We start from the raw sequence: 19,651 nt of genomic DNA, 5'->3' as shown, positions 1-19,651 counted from the left end.
AGAAGTAGCGGTTATTTGGCTAGCTGTGTATCAACAGTAGATAGTAAACAGGTACAACAAAAGAGTCAGACGCAGTGGCTTCAATCCAGGAGACCTGGTGCTTCTAAAGTCAAAAAAGTATGTCGGCAAATTGGAACCTAATTGGGAAGGCCTGTACCGAATCTTAGATGTGATTGGAAAATGAGCTTACAGACTCCAACACCTGGATGGCACTGAAATGGCCAAACTAAGAAATGCGATGAATTCAAAAAGGTATTTTCAATAAAGTAATCGTATAATGTTTTTCAGTATTTTATTTTTGCGAATAAATAAAGTTATCCTTTGTCTTTATTGAAAGTCCCACATCGAATAAAGTTTTCCACAATGGGACCCACTATCAGGGGTCTCCACTTCACACCTTTTGTCTTGTTTCAGAAAGACGAAACTTCTCTATCCATAAAAAATTAAATAAAAAAAAATGTCCCACATCGTCTAGAAAATATACCTCTATGCTATTCTTATAAACTTATATGATTTACTTACAAATCAGTGATAGGATCCTTGATAATAGTAACCCATTTACGATAAATCTATTATCAAATGCCCCATTGTCAAAGGTCTCCACACACTCCCCACACCTTTTTTAATAAAGATATTTCCTTTTTAAAACCTGGGTCCCACATCGACCAAAAAGGAAAAATAACTTTTATTATTAAAGTACGACTTTATTGGTATATAATCAGTGGGTGAGGATCCTGAATTATATGATCTATGGACAATTAGAGCCCATTATCATGGATCCGTAATTCAGAGTATTTCTCGCTTTCTTTTGGAGTTAAATATTTTCAAATAAATATTTTCTTTCAAATCGTTCAGTGTCCCACATTAACTAAAAAGGAAATATTTCCTCTATAGTTAAAACAAAACTACTTGACTTCAGTATCAGCGGGTCAAGCCCCTTAATAATGGAGGCCCATTATCACCTATTACTGAGGGAGAGACCCATTTTGACTACATAGACCCAATAAAAAGGGATTGTCCCCACATCAAGACACATTTATTATGTTCGGACCTTCATAAGGGCAAAAAAAAAAAAAAAAAAAAAAAAAAAAAAAAAAAAAAAAAAAAAAAAGAAAGGCCAAACGGCCATAAGAGTCGATCAGAAAAATAGGCGAAGGCCTTAAGAGTTGAACGCCTAATCAAGATTTAATCAGAAAGTTGATCAAGTCCAAAAAAGCCGAATGGCCCCAAGAGCCGATCGCAAAAATAAGCGAAGGCCCTAAAAGCTGAACTCCCATTCAAGATTTGATCAAAAAGTTAATCAAGTCTAAAAAAGCCGAATGGCCCCAAGAGCCGATCGCAAAAATAAGCGAAGGCCCCAAGAGCCGAATGCCCAATCAAGATTTGATCAGAAAGTTGATCAAGTCCAATAAAGCCGAATGGCCCGAAGAGCCGGTCGCAAAAATAGGCGAAGGCCCCAAGAGCCGAACACCCAATCAAGATTTGATCAGAAAGTTGATCAAGTCCAAAAAAGCCGAATGGCCCCAAGAGCTAATTGCAAAAATAGGCGAAGACCCCAAGAGCTGAACGCCCAATCAAGATTTAATCAAAAAGTTGATCAAGTCTAAAAAAGCCAAATGACCCTAAGAGCCGATCGCAAAAATAGGCGAAGGCCCCAAAAGCCGAGCGCCCAATCAAGATTTGATCAAAAAGTTGATCAAGTCCAAAAAGGCCGAATGGCCACAAAAGCCGATTGCAAAAATAGCTGAAGACCCCAAGAGCCGAACGCCCAATTAAGATTTGATCAGAAAGTTGATCAAGTCTAAATGGCCAAATGGCCACAAGAGCCAATCGCAAAAATAGGCGAAGGCCTTAATAGCCGAACACCCAATCAGATTTGATCAAAAAGTTGATCAAGTTCCAAAGAGCCGAGCGTCTCATCAAATTTGATAAAAAAATAAATAAAATAAAATAAAAATGTTTGATCAAACTTAACAAAAGACTCAAACAAATATAAACAATCAAAAGAAGAACAAAGAAAACTTCTATTAGAAATAAAAAAAATTTACAACGAAGGCATGACATACCCTACACCTCCATAACAAAAAGATCAAGGCACATGAACATCAAGTACTCATGTGCGGGGTCATCCTGAGGCTCAGCTCCACCTTCCGCTTTAAACCTCTGTGTAAAAGTATCAACCAGTTCCACCCTAGCTGGAGTAGAGGAGGGGGCATCAAGTGCTGAAAAAGGCAACCCTTGAGAGCTCGAAAGATACTGAAGTGGGGGCAAAACCTCAGAAGCCACCTCGCCCTTCAGAAGAGTAGCAAACTCAATTTCCCTAGGACCAGCAGAGGGTTCGGCATATTCTTCAGTAATCAAGAGCCCCTACTCGGCGTCGTGCTCATCAGCATCACCATAGTCTCTCTCCTCAGAGGGAAGCTGCCCTTGAGCAAAGCCAAGTCTAAAACCCTTGGCATAACAGAGATTGGCAACTTGGGAAAAGCGGTTAAACATTTCCAAACTCCCTTCCTTGCAAGTTTGGATCAAGCAGTTCGCCTTCCCAAGTTGGAGGCTAAGCTCAGCCGCCTCGTTTTCAAGCTCCTTGGCCCTCTTATCAAAATATTCAATTGACTTGTGCTGTTGGGCCTTCTCCTTCTTAGCCTTAGCAAGGGAGGCCTCCAAAAGGTCTACCTCTTTTGAAGGGCAGCAGATTGGTTCACCTGAAGAGAGTCAGCTAACAGCTTCTTCATAAAGGCAAACATCAAGAAAGAGTTCTGCAAAAAATGAACAAAGTGTTATCAAGAAGCTAAAACAAATAAGTAAAAGAAAGGAATCAGGAAATATTACCTCTATTATGGACTTGGGAGCAAGGGAAAGGAGATTCTCAACACTCATCTGCTACTGCAGAATCTCATCCCTGGGCAGCCACATCCCTCTAGCTAAGCCCATCAGTGTCTCCGGGTCCTTGGCTCTAGATTTACCAATAGTAATAGGGGAGCCATCAACCTTCAGCATCTTGGGGAACCACCTTTCGGCAAACCTCACAAAGTCACCCCCCTACAACATCAGTTGAACTAGGAACCAGGGCACTTCTGCCTCCAAAAGCCCCAGCCATAAGCTTGGAGCGCTTGGAAGGAGGATTATCCCTCACAAAAAGGTGTTTGCTCCCCTTCCCAATTGAACCCCCTTCTGTTTTTGAGAAAGGGAAAACTTACTCGCCACAGTAAGGGCATTCTTCCTCTCCTGCAATAGCTTTGCAGTTGCCTTCCTCTCTTTCCTGGTCATATGAGGTTTAGGAGGGGGAAGTTCCATTACAAATTGAGAAAGAAGAAAAGGGGCAGGCGAAACAAAATCAGTCTTAGTATCAGAGGCCACAAGGTTAATAGGTTCCTTAAGATTCTGAACAATCACAGGGACATCTCTAGAAATAGCCTCAAGAAGGGAAGAAGAAAGCAAGACCCGAGCGGAAGAAGTGTCAATCCAGACACTAGCCTGCAAATACTCAAGTCGGATATCTGTAAATTTCGAAGGAAAAAGTCAGCTTTATGGCCCAAGAAGTCATAAATATAATAGAAATGCTTTACAACATAGACAAAGCAAGAAGACTCGCCCGAATCATCAAACGCATAAACAGATGGGGCATGAAAGCTCGTCCGGATAGAGAAATCCCGAGCGGAAGAGGAGCGCCACACCCCTCCGACCTTAACAGTTTTATCTTTCCACTCCTTATCAGAAGTGTTAAGATGAGTAAAAAGAGCTCTACCCGTCCTAGAGTGAAAGTGAAATCTACCCTCTTCACTTTTTATTCTATTGAGCGTATAACAGAATAGAAGATCAGTAAGATTCAAGGTCAAACCTCAAACCCTATTCAAAGCAAGAAGGCAAGAGAGAATACGCAAAAAAGTTAGGGTTAATTTAAAGGGGAGCCAAATTCAACACCGACAAAACACGAAGATAGAATGGGTTAAGGGGAAATCGAAAAACAGGAAAGTGCAAAGTCGAGAAGAGCATCTCGCCCTCTCCTAAACCCTCACCACACTACAACAAATTTGGGCTCTTGCCACGAAATTTTTTGCCACGCATAAAATTTTGTGGCAAAAAGTACCTTTTAGCCACAAAATAAACTTCTTGTGGCTAATATATAAGTGTTTGCCACGGAGTAAATTTTTCGTGGCAAATACTTGTTCTTGCCATGAATATTAGGGACGACCTAAAAATTTGTGGTAAAATGTTAATTTTGCCACGACGAATTAGGGACGACATACAAAGTTGTGGCAAAATGCTATTTGTGCCACGAAATTCTATTCGTAGCAATTGTATGTTTCTTTTGCCACAAATATATTTTCGTGGCAAATCACTTTACAATTTGCCATGATGTTATTCTCGTGGCAAATATAATTTTTTGGCACGAAGTTTTTTTCTCGTGGCTAAAAGATGGATTCTACCACGAATTATTAATTGTGGCTATAATATGCTCTATTGCCACGAAACTATTTCCGTGCCAAATCTATTAATTATTCGCAACGATGCTTTATTCGTGGCAAATAATATCTTTTGCCATGAATTTTCAATTCTTGTGGTGAAATGCCTTTTTTACAATGAATTTGTTTTCGTGGCAATTAGGAACTATTTTGTCACGAATTTTCAATTCTTGTGGCGAAATGCCATTTTTGTTAATGAATTTGTTTTCGTGGCAATTAGGATATCTTTTTTGACTATTATTTATTTATTTATTTAGATTTTGTAATTCCTTAAATAAGAGGCCTAGAACACTGAATCCCTAAGCAAATTAATTAATTGTTAATAAAAATCCAAAATGGTATTTCTTTTAAATGTGACCCTTTTTAAATACTACTACTTGTCATACAGAAAAGATTAAAAAAAAAATGTACCAAACATTCTTATATTGAATTTAAATTAATCATATATATATAGATATAAATCCATAATGCAATATTTATAAGTAATTAAAAGTTAAAGATATAATAAAAAATATAGATCAGATATCAAATCTTGAATAAATTTACAATTACAAAATAATTAACTTATTATACGACCTATTCTATTATATATTAATTGATCACCTTCAGATTGAGATAACTTTTAGTGAACTTAATTTCATACCACTAAGTTGGATACAATAATTAATATTAAATCTTAAAACATTATAATTATTATTACAACATTGTACTATGTTGACCTTAAGAATTTCATCCAAGGATAATCTAATTGTTTTTATAATTACAAATCATTAATGATGTGTATAGACTAATATCTATATTGAGTGTTATAGATTATCTACATTCAAAGATTGACCTCAATGAAGCAATAAAGATTAATTCCAAGTATTCCATTATTTAAGATTATATCAAAGAGCTAAAGAAGCTGTGAAGTTACAAAGAGCTAAATGCAAGTCCATCCAATGATAACTTGGACAACAATGATCTATCAAGCAAGTAACTCAAAGAAAGGAAGAAGCAAGAAACCTCAAAGCATAAATGATTATGGACAAAGCTTGAAGAAAACAATAGATAGGATGGTAAGTATTTAGAATTCAATGTTAAACTCTTTAATAATCTATTTAAAGCTTATCTCTATAGGACCATATGTCAAATGTATATATATATGATGAAATCCATTTAAAGCTTATCTCTATTGGACAAGGCATATCAGTACATCATTCATATGAGTCTTAAAACCATTAGGAATTGACTATAAACTTCATCATATATATATATATATATATATTTGACATATGAAGTTATTGCTAAAGAATGAGTTAGTTCAAGCTTGCATAAGCTTTAAAAGAACTCAACACTTGGGTTAGAAATGCTAGGACCATGCATATCAATCATATGATTTATTTTGGTTTCTAGAAAGTAAACTTTAAGGCACTGAACTTATTTTTCATCCACAAGGCCTTTGTTACCATGACTGGATAAAAGACTTTATGACCTGTTCATTTCTTATGAAAATTGTTTTTGCTGTTTTTGGCTAAATTAAAAAAAAAAAAAAAAATTTGAAATAAAGATATTTTCAAAATAATTTTTCCCGGTATTTACTCATTACATATTAATTAGTCAAATCTGATTTTATTATCAACCTTACATTGGTGTGTATATATATATATAATTCAACCAACATTGAGGATTTGCTGTCTTGCTGAGTCTGGAGGTATCATGTTGAACTAGACTCGTTGTACTCTCTTTCTTTATAGTGAATTTCTTGGCCAAGCCAAGTCCCGAGCATTTTTTGATCCCGAATAGGAGGTAAAATTATGTATAATTGGAATTTATAATTATTTATTACTTAAATATATAAATTAATTAGATTAATAAAATCAAATGTAGAAACATTAATATGAATGTGTATATATATATAAATATATAATATTCATAAACACTCCTTCAAAAAGTTGACGTACGTGTATATATATATATACAAATGCAATAATAACAATTCATACCATTAATTGATAAGTTTTTCATTTCTTTTAAAATATTTTTTTGTCTGAAAATCATATATAAAATGTAAAATGTTTAGAAAACTTAAATTTAAACATATTATATTATAAAAAATAAAATTACTTGTACTTAAATTTTTTAATTATTTTATTAATTAAGTTGATTTAATTAAATATGATAACATATAATAAGTAGTTTATTTATATATGTAAATCATTTATAAAACATTTTAAGGAAAACTATATTAAAAATATTTTTAAAAAATTTTTATTTATTTTTTGCTTTTTACCAAAAGTTTTTAAGTGCGTTGAAGCGGGAAAATTTCGCGCTTCGGATTTTTCCAAACTCGATTCTAAGTGCCTCAATATACATACGTTTTTTAAAAAATAATTCAATCGCTAATAAAAGAGTATCTATTTATATATTGGGACTTAAATGGGAAAAAAAGATTTAAAAAAAGGACTTATTGCTCATGATGAAATTTTTTAGGATTTATTTGTTTCTCAATGATAAAAGTAGGACTTAGTAATAATTTTTCCTTTTAATATAGGTTTTTAAAATATAGTAAATCGAACTTATATTAGTGTCATTAGAGAGAATACTAAGTCTATTAGTCTCATATTTATTAAACACCTATGCAAAACAAACTGTAAAAAACATTAATAAGGATGAATTTCACTATCAATTAGTGTATGCCATATTGAGAAAACAATATATATAAATAAATTTACTTATGTATGAAAATTAATTTAATTTGTATGAAACTTATATAACACTTGTAGTATAATATATCATACTATTTAACAAAATAATTTATTTATTTAAATGGTTTATAAAAAGTTCTAAATATTTAAACAGGTTATAAATTTTTTTATATTTAAATAATCTTTTATTTTTTATTTTTTTAGCTAAATGCAGGAGCGCCAAAGTTTGGCGCCTGAAATTTGGCAGAAGGAAAATGAGATTTATTTCGTATTGGGATACTAAATCGAGATAGATACCTCATTCTTTTACATTAATTCTCTCATTTCCTCTACTCTCTCGTAAGGACGCTCCCTTCCATAGCATCATCTGATCATGTTAGCGGCCACATCGGATCGTTCTCTCTTCTGGATCTTCGCTGGTAAGTGTTCTCCCTCTTCCATCATTCACTCTCACTCTCGCCCTGGCTCCTTCACAACCTCGTTTGTCTATTGATGTTGAGTAAGGACTTGAAGATCAGCAATCGACCAAAATTGCAGAACTCTACAGGTAAATGTTCTCTCTTATCTTTCATCTCAAAATGTTGGCGGAATATTTATCTCCGTATGTGGATAAGTAATTGTGATGAAAAATCAGCTGGGAATTTTGGGATTTGAGGATTTTACTAAATTAATTTGATGCAATTTATTGATTTTCTTGAAGCCCTAGGTTTAATTAGAGTTCTATTATGTTTTATGTTTGTGAATTAATGAAAAAGGTTTCGTGATTTAAAGGAGAGGAAGAGGAGACGTTGAAGATATGGGTTATAAAGACTATTGCTGAGATAATGAAGCTCAGAAATGTGCACTCAAGGTGCTTGTAAAATTGTCTGAACCAAATCTCCAGCTGTTCTACTAGAATTTTTTGAAGTAAAATGCCCCCAAATCGTGCTAGGACCACCTCCTCACCATGATCCTACTTTTTTCTTGCCATTGACAATTATTTCCAGTGGAATGGTTTGGATTTAAATATACATGCACACAAATCACAAATATACATGAACATATGTAGAAGTACAAGTAATCATTAGCTCCTCTTTCCCTTCTTCCATTTGACTGAGTTGTTAAATTTTAATTAATTGAGTTCAAATTATTGTTCATATTTATTGGCATATACTTTGTAGATACTAATGTCTATAGCACTTGTCTGTATACTTTGTTGATCCAATCTCTGAATTTTCCATAGCTGATAGCCGTAAGTACCTATTCTATAACTACTTCTCTCTCTCTCTCTCTCTCAATTTCTGTCTCTCTCTATAGTCTATAAATTATATATTTATATGTCAGAAACCAATTGAAGGATTATTGGGTGAATTTGTAGATGAAGCGTGCAAAGAGATACTGATTGTTCCCCTATTTATCCCTACTTATTTATTATCAGGTTGATACTTCCTTTTTTCTATGAAAAACAATTTAATATAAGGTTACGATAAAACCAATTCCTTGTTTATTATCATGGTGGGTTGACTAACTTGTTTATAATCATGTGTATGCTTGCTGAAGCAGAAGTTTATTATCATGTCTATCTAGATTGTCACCAGGTGGTGCTTGAAAGTTTATTAATCTCTGTAGAGGCAGCTATTGTGATGTTAAAGCTAGCATGCTGGGTAAGTTCACCTTTTACACTGTTCACATTAGGATGTTCAAATTAACCATATTAATTTATTGTGCTTTTCCAAATTTTCCCTTTCCTATATAATGAGTAATATTATATAGTAATTGCTTTATTCATAAACATGAATTTCAATAGAGTGAGTACCTACAGTTTAAATTTCACTCGTTGTCATTAAAAAAAGGGTCAAGTCTCAATTAAGTAAACCTTTTTGCATCTCTCTCTCGCACAAAAATGCGTAGTGGGTTCTCACAATGTGTAATCACAATTTGATAACCTACATTACTATGTTTAATTAATGGGACATGGCCACACCTTTAACAAGAAAGTAGTGCATATTGGAACCTTGTTGAATTGATGATTCTGTTTTACTGGTTACCATGTGATAAAAGGATTTGATTTTCAAGTACTTATTTTCTTTTATTTATGTCTTTATTTTTCCGGAGCAACAAAATTAATGATTTCAGTTTACAACAAAGGTTAGAGTTTTCTTCTTTTTCATTGCTATTTGGTGGGAAATTACGATTTACATGTTTGGTTTTTTAAGAAAGTGAGAATGAAATATAAAATAACTTAAGATGTGCTTGGTAAGATATATATATATTTTTTATATTTTATCTCCACTATCATGTTTAATCCACATGGTAGTCCTTGGCAATGCATTCTATGCTTAAAAAGTTAAATATTTTTTCCGTTGCAAATTGTGTGTTGTGCCTACCCTATGAACTTGTGTGTTTAGCTTGTTGTAATGTAATGCATTCACAAGTTGTATCCCGTTACTTGGATTTTCTTTCTTCTCTTTTCTCTGTTTTTGTTTCCTCTTTTTGTCTTTTGTGGTTTGATTGTTGTTGCAGGTGGAGGAAAGATCATCAAACCCTGCCAAATGGGTACCAAGAATTCTTCTTCCAAAAGAAAAACCTTCAAGATCCCCTCTGAGGTATCTCTCTTTGTATTATCTCCTCTCTCTCTCTCTGTCTCTCTCTCTCTCTCTCTCTCTATATATATATATATATATATATGTTGTAATTCTTAATTTTTTCTAGGGTTTTTTTTCCCCTTTCATTCGCTGGTTCTAAGGTCTAATTTATTGAATTTGCACTCGGATATTGTTGCGAATTAAGTTACCTTACCCAATTATTAATTGATACATGAATCTGTTAACGAGCAATCATAGGAAAACAAAAGAAAATTTTGAAATACATGTTCAGTCGAACTAAGTCACAATTATTTAATTTCATATTTTTGTTCTATGGGTATCCCAGATTATTGAAATCTTCCTATTCAGAAATCTAGGGCCTGTTTGGTTTAGCTTTTTGGGAATAGTTTTAAGAGCACTTGAAAACAGAATAAAGTTCAAAAATAATATTCATTTGGTTGCCGTTTATCTCAAAAACTATCTGTGAAAACTGAGTTAAAAAATGTATGATATAGACAACTTTCTTTTCTAGTTCTCTTAAAATGGTTCGTTGTTTTTGAAGTCTTGAAAACTGTTATCAAAGTACTAAACTATTTTTGACAGCATGTTAACATTAACTTCAAAAATCCATAGTAATTTCAAAATTCAATCAATTTGAGCCAAACAAAATCATGTAAACTCATTAACAATTGAACTTTCATATCTAAAACTTAATTTAAAAGATAACACTTTTAAGTATAGAGATTTCAGTTCTAAAATCAGCATTTTTGGTTTCATTTTCCAACACTACTCTTCATTTAAATTCTAACAATTCTTTAACTAATTTAATGTAAATATAAACAAGGCAATAAAAATTAGTAATTGTATTTATTCATTGTTTGTTTTGCAGATTTTTGGATGGGTTCATGCTACAAGACTTTAAACTCTTTTTGTTTAAGATGGTTTAAGTAGTGCATGTCCAGGTCTTTGAACCCTTTGTTTAGGAATCTATTGCTTATTTTTGTCTAAGATCTTGAAACATTTTATTTAAGATACTAACTTGTTTTGGTCCAAATTATTGGAGTTTGAAATTATTTTAGATGCGAAGACTCAATTTTTTACTTGATGGGCTTTATTATGTATGTTGTAAACAATACATTTTTTGGTTGGTGTAACTTACGCAATATCAAGTATTTATTTGTTTGCATAATCGTGTTGATGTGATAATTTTTTTTTTTTATTTTTTTTTATATTATTTCTTATGTTTATAATGTTAATAATTTACAGATTTGCTACAAATTCTTATCGTGCCACAATAAATATGTGGCATATTTTTAGTGTTTACCATAATATATATTTTTGGCTATTAAATTAAAATTTATTTTATTAATAATAGAATAGTCACGGATAAACTCCGTGGCCTTTTTGGATATTTGCCACGACGTATATTCGTGGGCAATTAGATTTATAGCCACAAATGAACTCCGTGGTCTTTTTGGATATTTGCTACGACATATATTCGTGGGCATTAAGATTTATAGCCATGAATGAACTCCGTGGAAAAAGGGTTAAATTAGCCATGATATATATTTTCGTTGCAAAAGTACTGAATTAGCCACGATTAATTCCTATATCGAGATTGTTAATTGCTACGAAAGTATTGGTATTTAGCCACGAAATAGCTTGTGGTGATAGGAGGTATTTTACCACGAGTTCAAATTTTGTGGCAAAAGTTTTACATTTTGCCACGAAAATTTTTAGTCGTGGTTATTTGCAATCTGTGACGGGCTACGCCCATGACTGAGCCACGAGCTATTTCTTGTGGCTAAAAGGCTTTTGCCACGAAATTTGAAGGTTTTTGCCACGAAGTGTCTTGTGGCAAGAACCCTAATTTGTTGTAGTGCCAGTACTGAAATTTAAATCATGGTCATACTCCTCTAGGGTAACGTTAGAGGGGACACGATTTTTCTTTCTCAACTATGCAATAGAGAAAGGCTTCCTCTCTACAATATCTGGGGAAAGAACTATTGCCCCCTTAACGTGACCACTCGAACTCACCGCCGGCGTCCCCGATTCGGAATCGGACACACGAACGCTATAGGTTCGTTCGCTACTCTCTTGACTCATAATGACAAAAAGAGGGAACGAAAGAATGACTAACCTTAATGGATGGAAAGAGGATTATGCAGCGGCAGACAGATTCTTGCTTAAGTCAAGGACGAGATCACAGGTGCAGGCTTCCGAATGATAAGAATGCAATACATAGATAAAGTTAAGCAGATATCGAAGAAGCAAGCACGAAACCCTATAAATAGGGAACACAAATGGCAATGATGAGCAGTAACATCCGCAGAAATTTCTCCACTTCCTGAAAACAATTACAATTCCATACATGAATACAATTCATAAAAGGAATTGGGAGCAAAGTGTGGAGGGAAATATCCCCACCAATCATAATATACAACGTGTTAGCAAATATAAAGCTCACTTTATATTAGAATAGCCTAAAAGCCAGAGGCCCAACAAGGAAGACTTGAAAAAAGGCCAATTCGGCCCAATTAGCAAGGGAGAGTCCATTTAGCAGCAACGGACCAAGGAATGGCCCAGAATCAGTACATTCAAACTTCCATAACGCCCACCATAAAAGAGAGGGCCGCATTAGAAAGGGGCCATAAACACCCACATTCAGAAAGAAAACTGCCAATAACGACTCTATGTAAATCTCTATACGAGCTTGTAAATAAAGCATGAATAAGAAAAGAAAATGATTGAATTCCTATCATTGTTCTCTCTTGCCAAAATTGTATGTTATCTCCTTTATATTTCGTATAGTTTCTTTGATTTATTTCTTTAAGTGTTCAGGTGTGAAAAATTACACCTACAAAGTGATCATTAAAAGTCTAGTCAAAAATTGAGTAGGGTGGCAACATTTGACACGACTTAAACATTACACCAAATAAATGATTTAAAGTTTGACATAAAGATGTTCGAGTTGTTATCGTGTCCAAACCAAATTAAGATGGTAATTAAACGCGTTTTGTTCGGGTTTAGCCCACTAACGTGTTTAAACGTTTTATATAAATGTATTATGTTCATGTTAAAAATATCTATTTAACTAAATGTGTTAGAGAAACGTGTCATGTTCATGTTAAAAATATTTAAAACAAATTTTCACTCATTTAATCAATATATTATGCGTCGCGTGTCTTGTTACCCATATAATAATCTTGTCGTGTTTGTGTGAAAATTTCTTGACACCAATAATAATTGTATTGCATTGATATCGACCCATCTAACACGATATCCATATGTTAACACGACACAAATACAACTCTCCAACATGAACTCCCAACCCTAAATTTAAGGACAATAAATATATATATATATATATATATATATATATATATACATATATATATACAGGCACAGACCCAACATAGGACCACTGAATTTTTTATATTTTCATTTTATACTTCAATTTTTTTTAGAATTTATGGAGATGTCCCCACTAAAATTATAATTTGCCCCCACTGGATTATATTTTTTTGCGTTTTATAATTTTTGAGAGTTTATGGAGATGCTCTTACTAAAATTCCAATTCACCCCACTGAATATTATTTTTTTGCATTTTATACTAACAATTTTTTAAAATTTATGAAGAAAACCCATTAAATTTACAAAAATTGATCCACTGTATAAGTTTGTCCCCACAATTAAAAAACGCCTGCCCCTCTTACAAAATTTTTTGGGTCCCCTCACTGTATATATATATATAGAGCAATGGTGATGAAGCAATTCAGTTGTAGTGTCACTAAAACCATCATGGAAGTAACAACACTAGTAACAGGAGAGACCAATCTCTTCTTCCCTCTCATCCTACTCTCCTTCCTTACCTTTGTCATCTTCAAGAGCATTAATGCACCCAAAAAACCACTTCCACCATGTCCCTATGCATGGCCTATCTTAGGCAACATCCTCCAAATGGGTAAGAGTCCCAATGTGAACCTTGCCAAGCTAGCCAAAGTCCATGGTCCACTCATGTCACTACGGTTCGGTGCACAGCTGGTGGTGGTCGGGTCGTCCCCTGAAGCCGCTGCAGAAATTCTGAAGATCAATGACCGTGCACTTTCAGGACGGATGGTGTCTGATCCAATTAAGGTAAAGGGTTCAAAACTTCACAACTTATGTCCTAGATTTTGCGACGAGTGCGACGATGGTTGGAGAATCCTACGGACCATTTGCCGGACAGAGCTCTTTTCGACCAAAGCCATGCAATCCCAAGTGGAAATTAGGGAGAAGAACGTGATGGACTTGGTGAAATATTTGGGTGCAAAGTCAGGCCAAGTGGTGAAGATAAAAGATATAGGATTTGCTTGTGCTTTAAATATCTTGGGTAATGCTTTTTTTTCAATGGATTTAACAGACTTTGAGGGCAAGGGTTTGGGTGAGCGCATGTCCCAATACATGAGGAGATCTGCGGAGTTGGGTGGTGTTCCACAATTATCAGACTTGTATCCTATTTTGAGTGGATGGGATTTGCAAAGATTTTATAAGAAGTTGATGGGTAGTATTGAGAAAATATTTGCTTTTTGGATTGACATTGCAGAAGAAAGGAGGAAAAATAAAAATGATGTTTCAAGTACACCAGCTTGCATCGATGCTTTGATTGGAATGGGGCTAACCAATCAGCAGATCAATCCATTGCTTTGGGTAACTCTCTCTCTCTCTCTCTCTCTCGAAAAACATAGAAAAATATGTTTACATAATCTAAGCTTTAGCAGGAATTTATAACCTTAAATTTTTATATATATGTGCATGTGACCATATATATATATATATATTTATTTATTTATTAGGTACAATAATATAATTACAAAAATATAGAACTTTGGAGACTAATTTTCAGTACCAATTTTGTGTATGCAAAAACGACTCTTGTACATAAAGTTACCATTCTTGTGTAGGTAAATAACATTTTTGTGCAAAACAAGTCATCAAAATGGCATATCTGAAAAGCGGTACCTCCCATGCATGGAACATCTTTGCACTATAGTAATACTTATATAGATACAAAAATAGTACTTTAGATAATAAGAGTTGAACTTACACACATAATAGTGATACCTCCATGTACACCAATACTTTTTGAAGAATCATGAAAAAAAAATTGATCGATTTAGATTTCATGACATTGTGTATCATCATCCAACACTCCATGTTTCCATAATTATCCCTTTATATTTAACACACTCGTAACAAGTGGACTAATTATATGAAACATATATTCATTCTTCTCTAGGAGCTATTTACTGGTGGTACAGAGTCTACAAGTGCAACGACTGAATGGGCGCTTACAGAACTTCTTAGAAATCAAGAGGCCATGGAGAAACTTCGCAATGAACTCACAGAAGTGATCGGCAAAGACACAATCAGAGAATCCAATTTGTCAGAGTTACCTTACCTTGAAGCCTGTGTTAAGGAGACACCAAGGTTGCACCCTCCCGGACCACTGATCCTACGTCGCGCCATACAAACATGTGAGGTGATGGGCTACACCATTCCTAAGGGCTGTCAAGTGAAGGTGAATATGTGGGCAATTGCACGAGACCCCACCATTTGGGACGATCCATGGAGCTTCAAACCGGAGCGATTCCTCATGTCAGGGTTGGACTACAAGGGAATGAATTTCGAATACATACCATTTGGTTCAGGAAGAAGAATGTGTCCTGGAATACCTCTGGCTTCAAGGGTAGTTCCTCTAGTGCTAGCTTCTTTAGTCCACCACTTTGATTGGTTTCTTCCAGGCAACATGAATCCTTCGGAGATTAACATGAATGAGATGTTTGATGTTTTCGTGAAAAAGAAAGAACCACTGTGCCTTATTCCTATGATACGAAAATAGTTGAAGGCTCGTCAAGTTATCAAGAATTCTGATTATGTATTTTTTAAGAATGTGCCCACCAATAGTTGGTCGCTGTTATTTCATCCTGTCCGAGTATCTATGTCCCAGTATTGTGTGCCAAGTGCTAAAATTTATGGCATGCTTCTCTCATGGTGTAAGTTATTACAATAATAAACTTATCTTGGCACATTAGAGCGTAAATTTTTGGACAACACTTGGTTCCTAGGAGGATGAAGTTTGTACTCCAATAAAATGTAGAGTAAAGTACAAAAAATCTGTCACCTATGTTGAAATTTGTAAATAACTTCCTTGAAGTATATTTTGTGCATAAAATCCCTTGAACTATCACATTTAGTTGCAAAATGCTCTAATGCATTGACTATATTTTATTAAATGACCATAATGTCATTTTTTATTGAATCACACCTAATCTATTTTTCTTGTTAAAATAAATTATGAATAAAAATTCATACTAATTTAATGACATATTTTTCATTAAATTTGCATAAATTTATTTATTTTTTGAAATTAAATTTTTAAATAACAATCTTAAGTAGAAAATTTTAAAACAATTAAAGTAATTTCTTAATTTTTAATGAATTTATTGAATAAAAAGATGGTATTTTTTTATTTAAGTATTTATTAATTTTTCATAAATATATTACAAGTAAAAGAAGGTATTCTATGGTAAAATAGTTTATAGTGAGTAAAAAAAAAAAGCTTTATTATAAATAATAAAATTTTAATAATAAGTTAATTCTTTTAGAAAATGGTAGTTACAAATTTATTTTTTTATTTTTTCATTTTTATGATAAATTGATACTAATAATAAAATTATTATAAATGATATAATTAATATTTAGATAAGAGAAAAGATAATAAAAATAGTTTAATAAGAAATGACAAATGTAATGAGAAAGGGTAAAATAATATTTTGAGATGGATTTGTCTTAATTGCAACAAATCAATAATTTAGGAAACAATTTGTAGTTTAGGGAGGTTATTTGTAAAAAGGCAATAGTTGAATGGAGTTTTTTTGCCACTTTATCCTATAATTTTTGCATCTATTTAAAATTAAAAAATTACTAAAGAGGATATTACCCATTTTCTTACTGGCTAAATTTATTTATTTATTTATTTTATTTTTTTTGCAGTCACCTTACTCTCTTCTTTCTCTCTCAGCCCTGCAATCATATCGTAAAAAGGCAATAGTTGAAGGGAGTATTTTTTTACACTTTACCCTATAATTTATGCATCTATTAAAAATTTAAAAATTATTAAAGATAAATATTACCCATTTTCTTACTAGTTAACTCTTTTTCTTTCTTTTTGTTTTTTTGTTTTTTTGGCAGTCACCTTACTCTCTTCTTTCTCTCTCAGCCCCTGCAATCATATCGTAAACGACCTCGGAGACTCCGACGACATGACGATTCCAAGCGTGCTCCATCAGCTCCTCTATGTACACTAATCTCAGCCCGTTCTCGACTCTCGTGGCTACGATAACTCCATTTCCTGACCTTCTAGAAGTAAAGCGTCCAGAAGAGTAGGTGAACTTCAGGAGCAGGTGTGAGTAGGTCAAGAGATTCACCATTATCTCTTAACATGTAGCAATTTGATAGCATCTTTGTGAGGAACTTTTTTAAAAACTCCAATATTTTTAAAAAGTTGTCACATTATCTCAATATACCCGTTAATTAGGCTGTAAAATAATAAATTTGACCTTATTTTTAATATTAAATTAAAAATAAAAAATTATTATTTTTTAAATTACAAAAATACCCTCTTGAAAAAAATTGACCCCTTTTGCCTCTAGGGTTTCGGTTACTTACTTTGGAGGTAACTCTGACAAATTGGATTCTCTAATTGTGTCTTTACCGATCACATCCCTCTATTTTTCTAATTTAAAAAATAATAATATTTAGTTTTTAATTTAACATTAAATAGTAAGGTCAAATTTGTCATTTCACAACTCCGATTAACAGGTCGGACACGAATATTGGAGTAATGTGATAACTTTATAATAATATTGGAGTTGTAGAAACAGGCTAGGTTTTATGATCAAAATTGAGAGTAGTGGGGGTTTTATGATTTAAAGCCTTATTTAAATTTAAAAATTAAATAAAAAATTAAATTTTATTTTATTTTTTTTTAATTTATTTATTAAAACAATTATTAACTATTTTGTTTGATTTTTTTGTTGATCGGACTCCGTCCGTTATTGGATCTTCCCAATGTCAATACATGCTTTGCATAATATTTCATCTTCTTCCATGGACCAATTATTTTTCGAACTTCTTAAATTATGTTGGATTTGAGAAGATTAGAATTGAGATGATTAAAATTAAGAAGGTTGGAATTGAAAATGAGGTTGAAATTGGGATGTGATGGGTATGGAAAATAAGTTGGATTTAAATCGTATGCATTTCTATTTAAAATAATATTTCATATTAATTGCCCGATTTCCAAATCTACTAGTCACGCCTTGGGAACCTAAAATATTTTTCAAACTCTTTTTATAAAAATTAACTAATATACAACAAAAATAAAACAAGTCCACATGTATGTACCCAAACCTTAATGGTCCCTGAATAAATTACACATGTATGTAACCATTGGACATTATTTTTTACAACTTAATTTTTACGGTTAAGAAAAGCACAAGAACATGTAATCATAATACAAGAATAAAATTTACTTTGAATATGGCCAATGATTTATTTCGTTGGATTTTGAAATTTAACAAGTTTATTGTATGAAATTCGAATCCTATTAAATATTTTTTTATGGTTAAATTTCACTGCCCTGTCATAATTTATCCAATTCAAATGAAGTGACGCCTTCCCAAACCCTAGGGACATTCAAGCCCCAATCCCGTCAGTGCCACCACCATCTGTTCTCCTTTTTTTGTTTTTCATACGAGTGATAATTAATTGCACTTTATAGGGTATAATAGTATACTGCACTACGGACATTCAAGTCCCAATTCCATCAGTGCCATCACCATCTTTTCTCCTTTTTTGTTTTTCATACAAGTGATAATTAATTCCACTTTATAAGGGTATAATAGTATACTGCACTGGGAGACATTCAAGTCCCAATCCCATCAGCTTAACAATAAAACTCTCTGCAACCAAAGACCAAACAGCATGTGATCCAGCAGTATTACCTTTTTTCTTTTTTGTTTCCAAAAAGAAAGTCGAGGGTTTAAATTTTGGTGAAAATAAAGTGTGCCCTTTAATTATTTTAACTTCTCAAAATTATATATATATATATATATATGCACACACACATATATATAGAACTTTGTTAATTACAGTCACTAATATGATTATAATTTTACAATCGCTTGTTCTATTAATCTAAAAATTAGTTCTCATTTATAATTTATCTAGATATAAAAACCTAACATTACATAACCTCTTTTACGTTTTTATCCTAATGGCAATATATATATATATATATATATATATATATATATATATATAGGACTTTGTTAATTACAGTCACTAATATGATTATAATTTTACAATCGCTTGTTCTATTAATCTAAAAATTAGTTTTCATTTATAATTTATCTGTGTAAGTGCAAAATTCTACTCAAGCAATAACAATTGAGAAAAATAATACAACACACTCAAGAATAGTAAAAATAAATAAGAGCAGTATCTAAAGAAGCGTAGAAGTGCTTGGATACTTTTATTGGAGGTTTGGGCCTCTATTTATATACAAAAGTTAGAAGAATTATGGTAGGACTCGCGTTGCTTGTCCTCTAATTCTTTCCATATATCAATTTCTTTACAAATAGAATTCTTTCCTCTTTATAATTCTTCCCTTTCCGGATTTTCCTTACACAGAACTTATTCTTTTGATGAATCCTTTTCCTTGTAGGACCGGTTCCTTCTTTAAATGGATTTGGGCCGCATCTAACTTGGTACACATGACTGCTGGCGTCTTGATTCGAGCTTTAGTAAAGCCCGTAGTTAGATAGCGGTAGTTTTGGGCTAATGACCAACTCAACTTGGGCTTTTGACGAAATGGGCTTTGACCTTTATTGAA

At 33.0% G+C, this 19,651-nt stretch overlaps 1 protein-coding gene and 1 long non-coding RNA gene across 2 annotated transcripts; both read left to right on the top strand.

Annotated features, from left to right (window-relative positions):
• The first annotated feature begins 7,703 nt into the window (after positions 1-7,703).
• LOC132271838 (uncharacterized) lies at positions 7,704-10,903 on the top strand. Its single transcript, XR_009469855.1, has 2 exons — positions 7,704-9,735; positions 10,604-10,903. It is a non-coding gene; the product is annotated as an uncharacterized LOC132271838 (long non-coding RNA).
• A 2,607-nt stretch (positions 10,904-13,510) lies between these two features.
• On the top strand, positions 13,511-15,794 carry LOC132268668 (probable (S)-N-methylcoclaurine 3'-hydroxylase isozyme 2). The gene is made up of 2 exons (XM_059769477.1): positions 13,511-14,403; positions 14,993-15,794. Exons 1-2 carry the CDS (start codon positions 13,516-13,518, stop codon positions 15,593-15,595), a joined length of 1,491 nt encoding a protein of 496 aa, XP_059625460.1. The 5' UTR covers positions 13,511-13,515; the 3' UTR covers positions 15,596-15,794.
• Positions 15,795-19,651: the final 3,857 nt, after the last annotated feature.

Source organism: Cornus florida, unplaced genomic scaffold (assembly GCF_030987335.1).
Source record: "Cornus florida cultivar Cherokee Brave unplaced genomic scaffold, ASM3098733v1 CherokeeBrave_3.0.0_Hap2_Chr08, whole genome shotgun sequence".
NCBI classification, from domain to species: Eukaryota; Viridiplantae; Streptophyta; class Magnoliopsida; order Cornales; family Cornaceae; genus Cornus; species Cornus florida.
The sequence above is the reverse complement of the archived record's forward strand: the minus strand, read 5'-3'. Positions and strand labels throughout refer to the sequence as shown.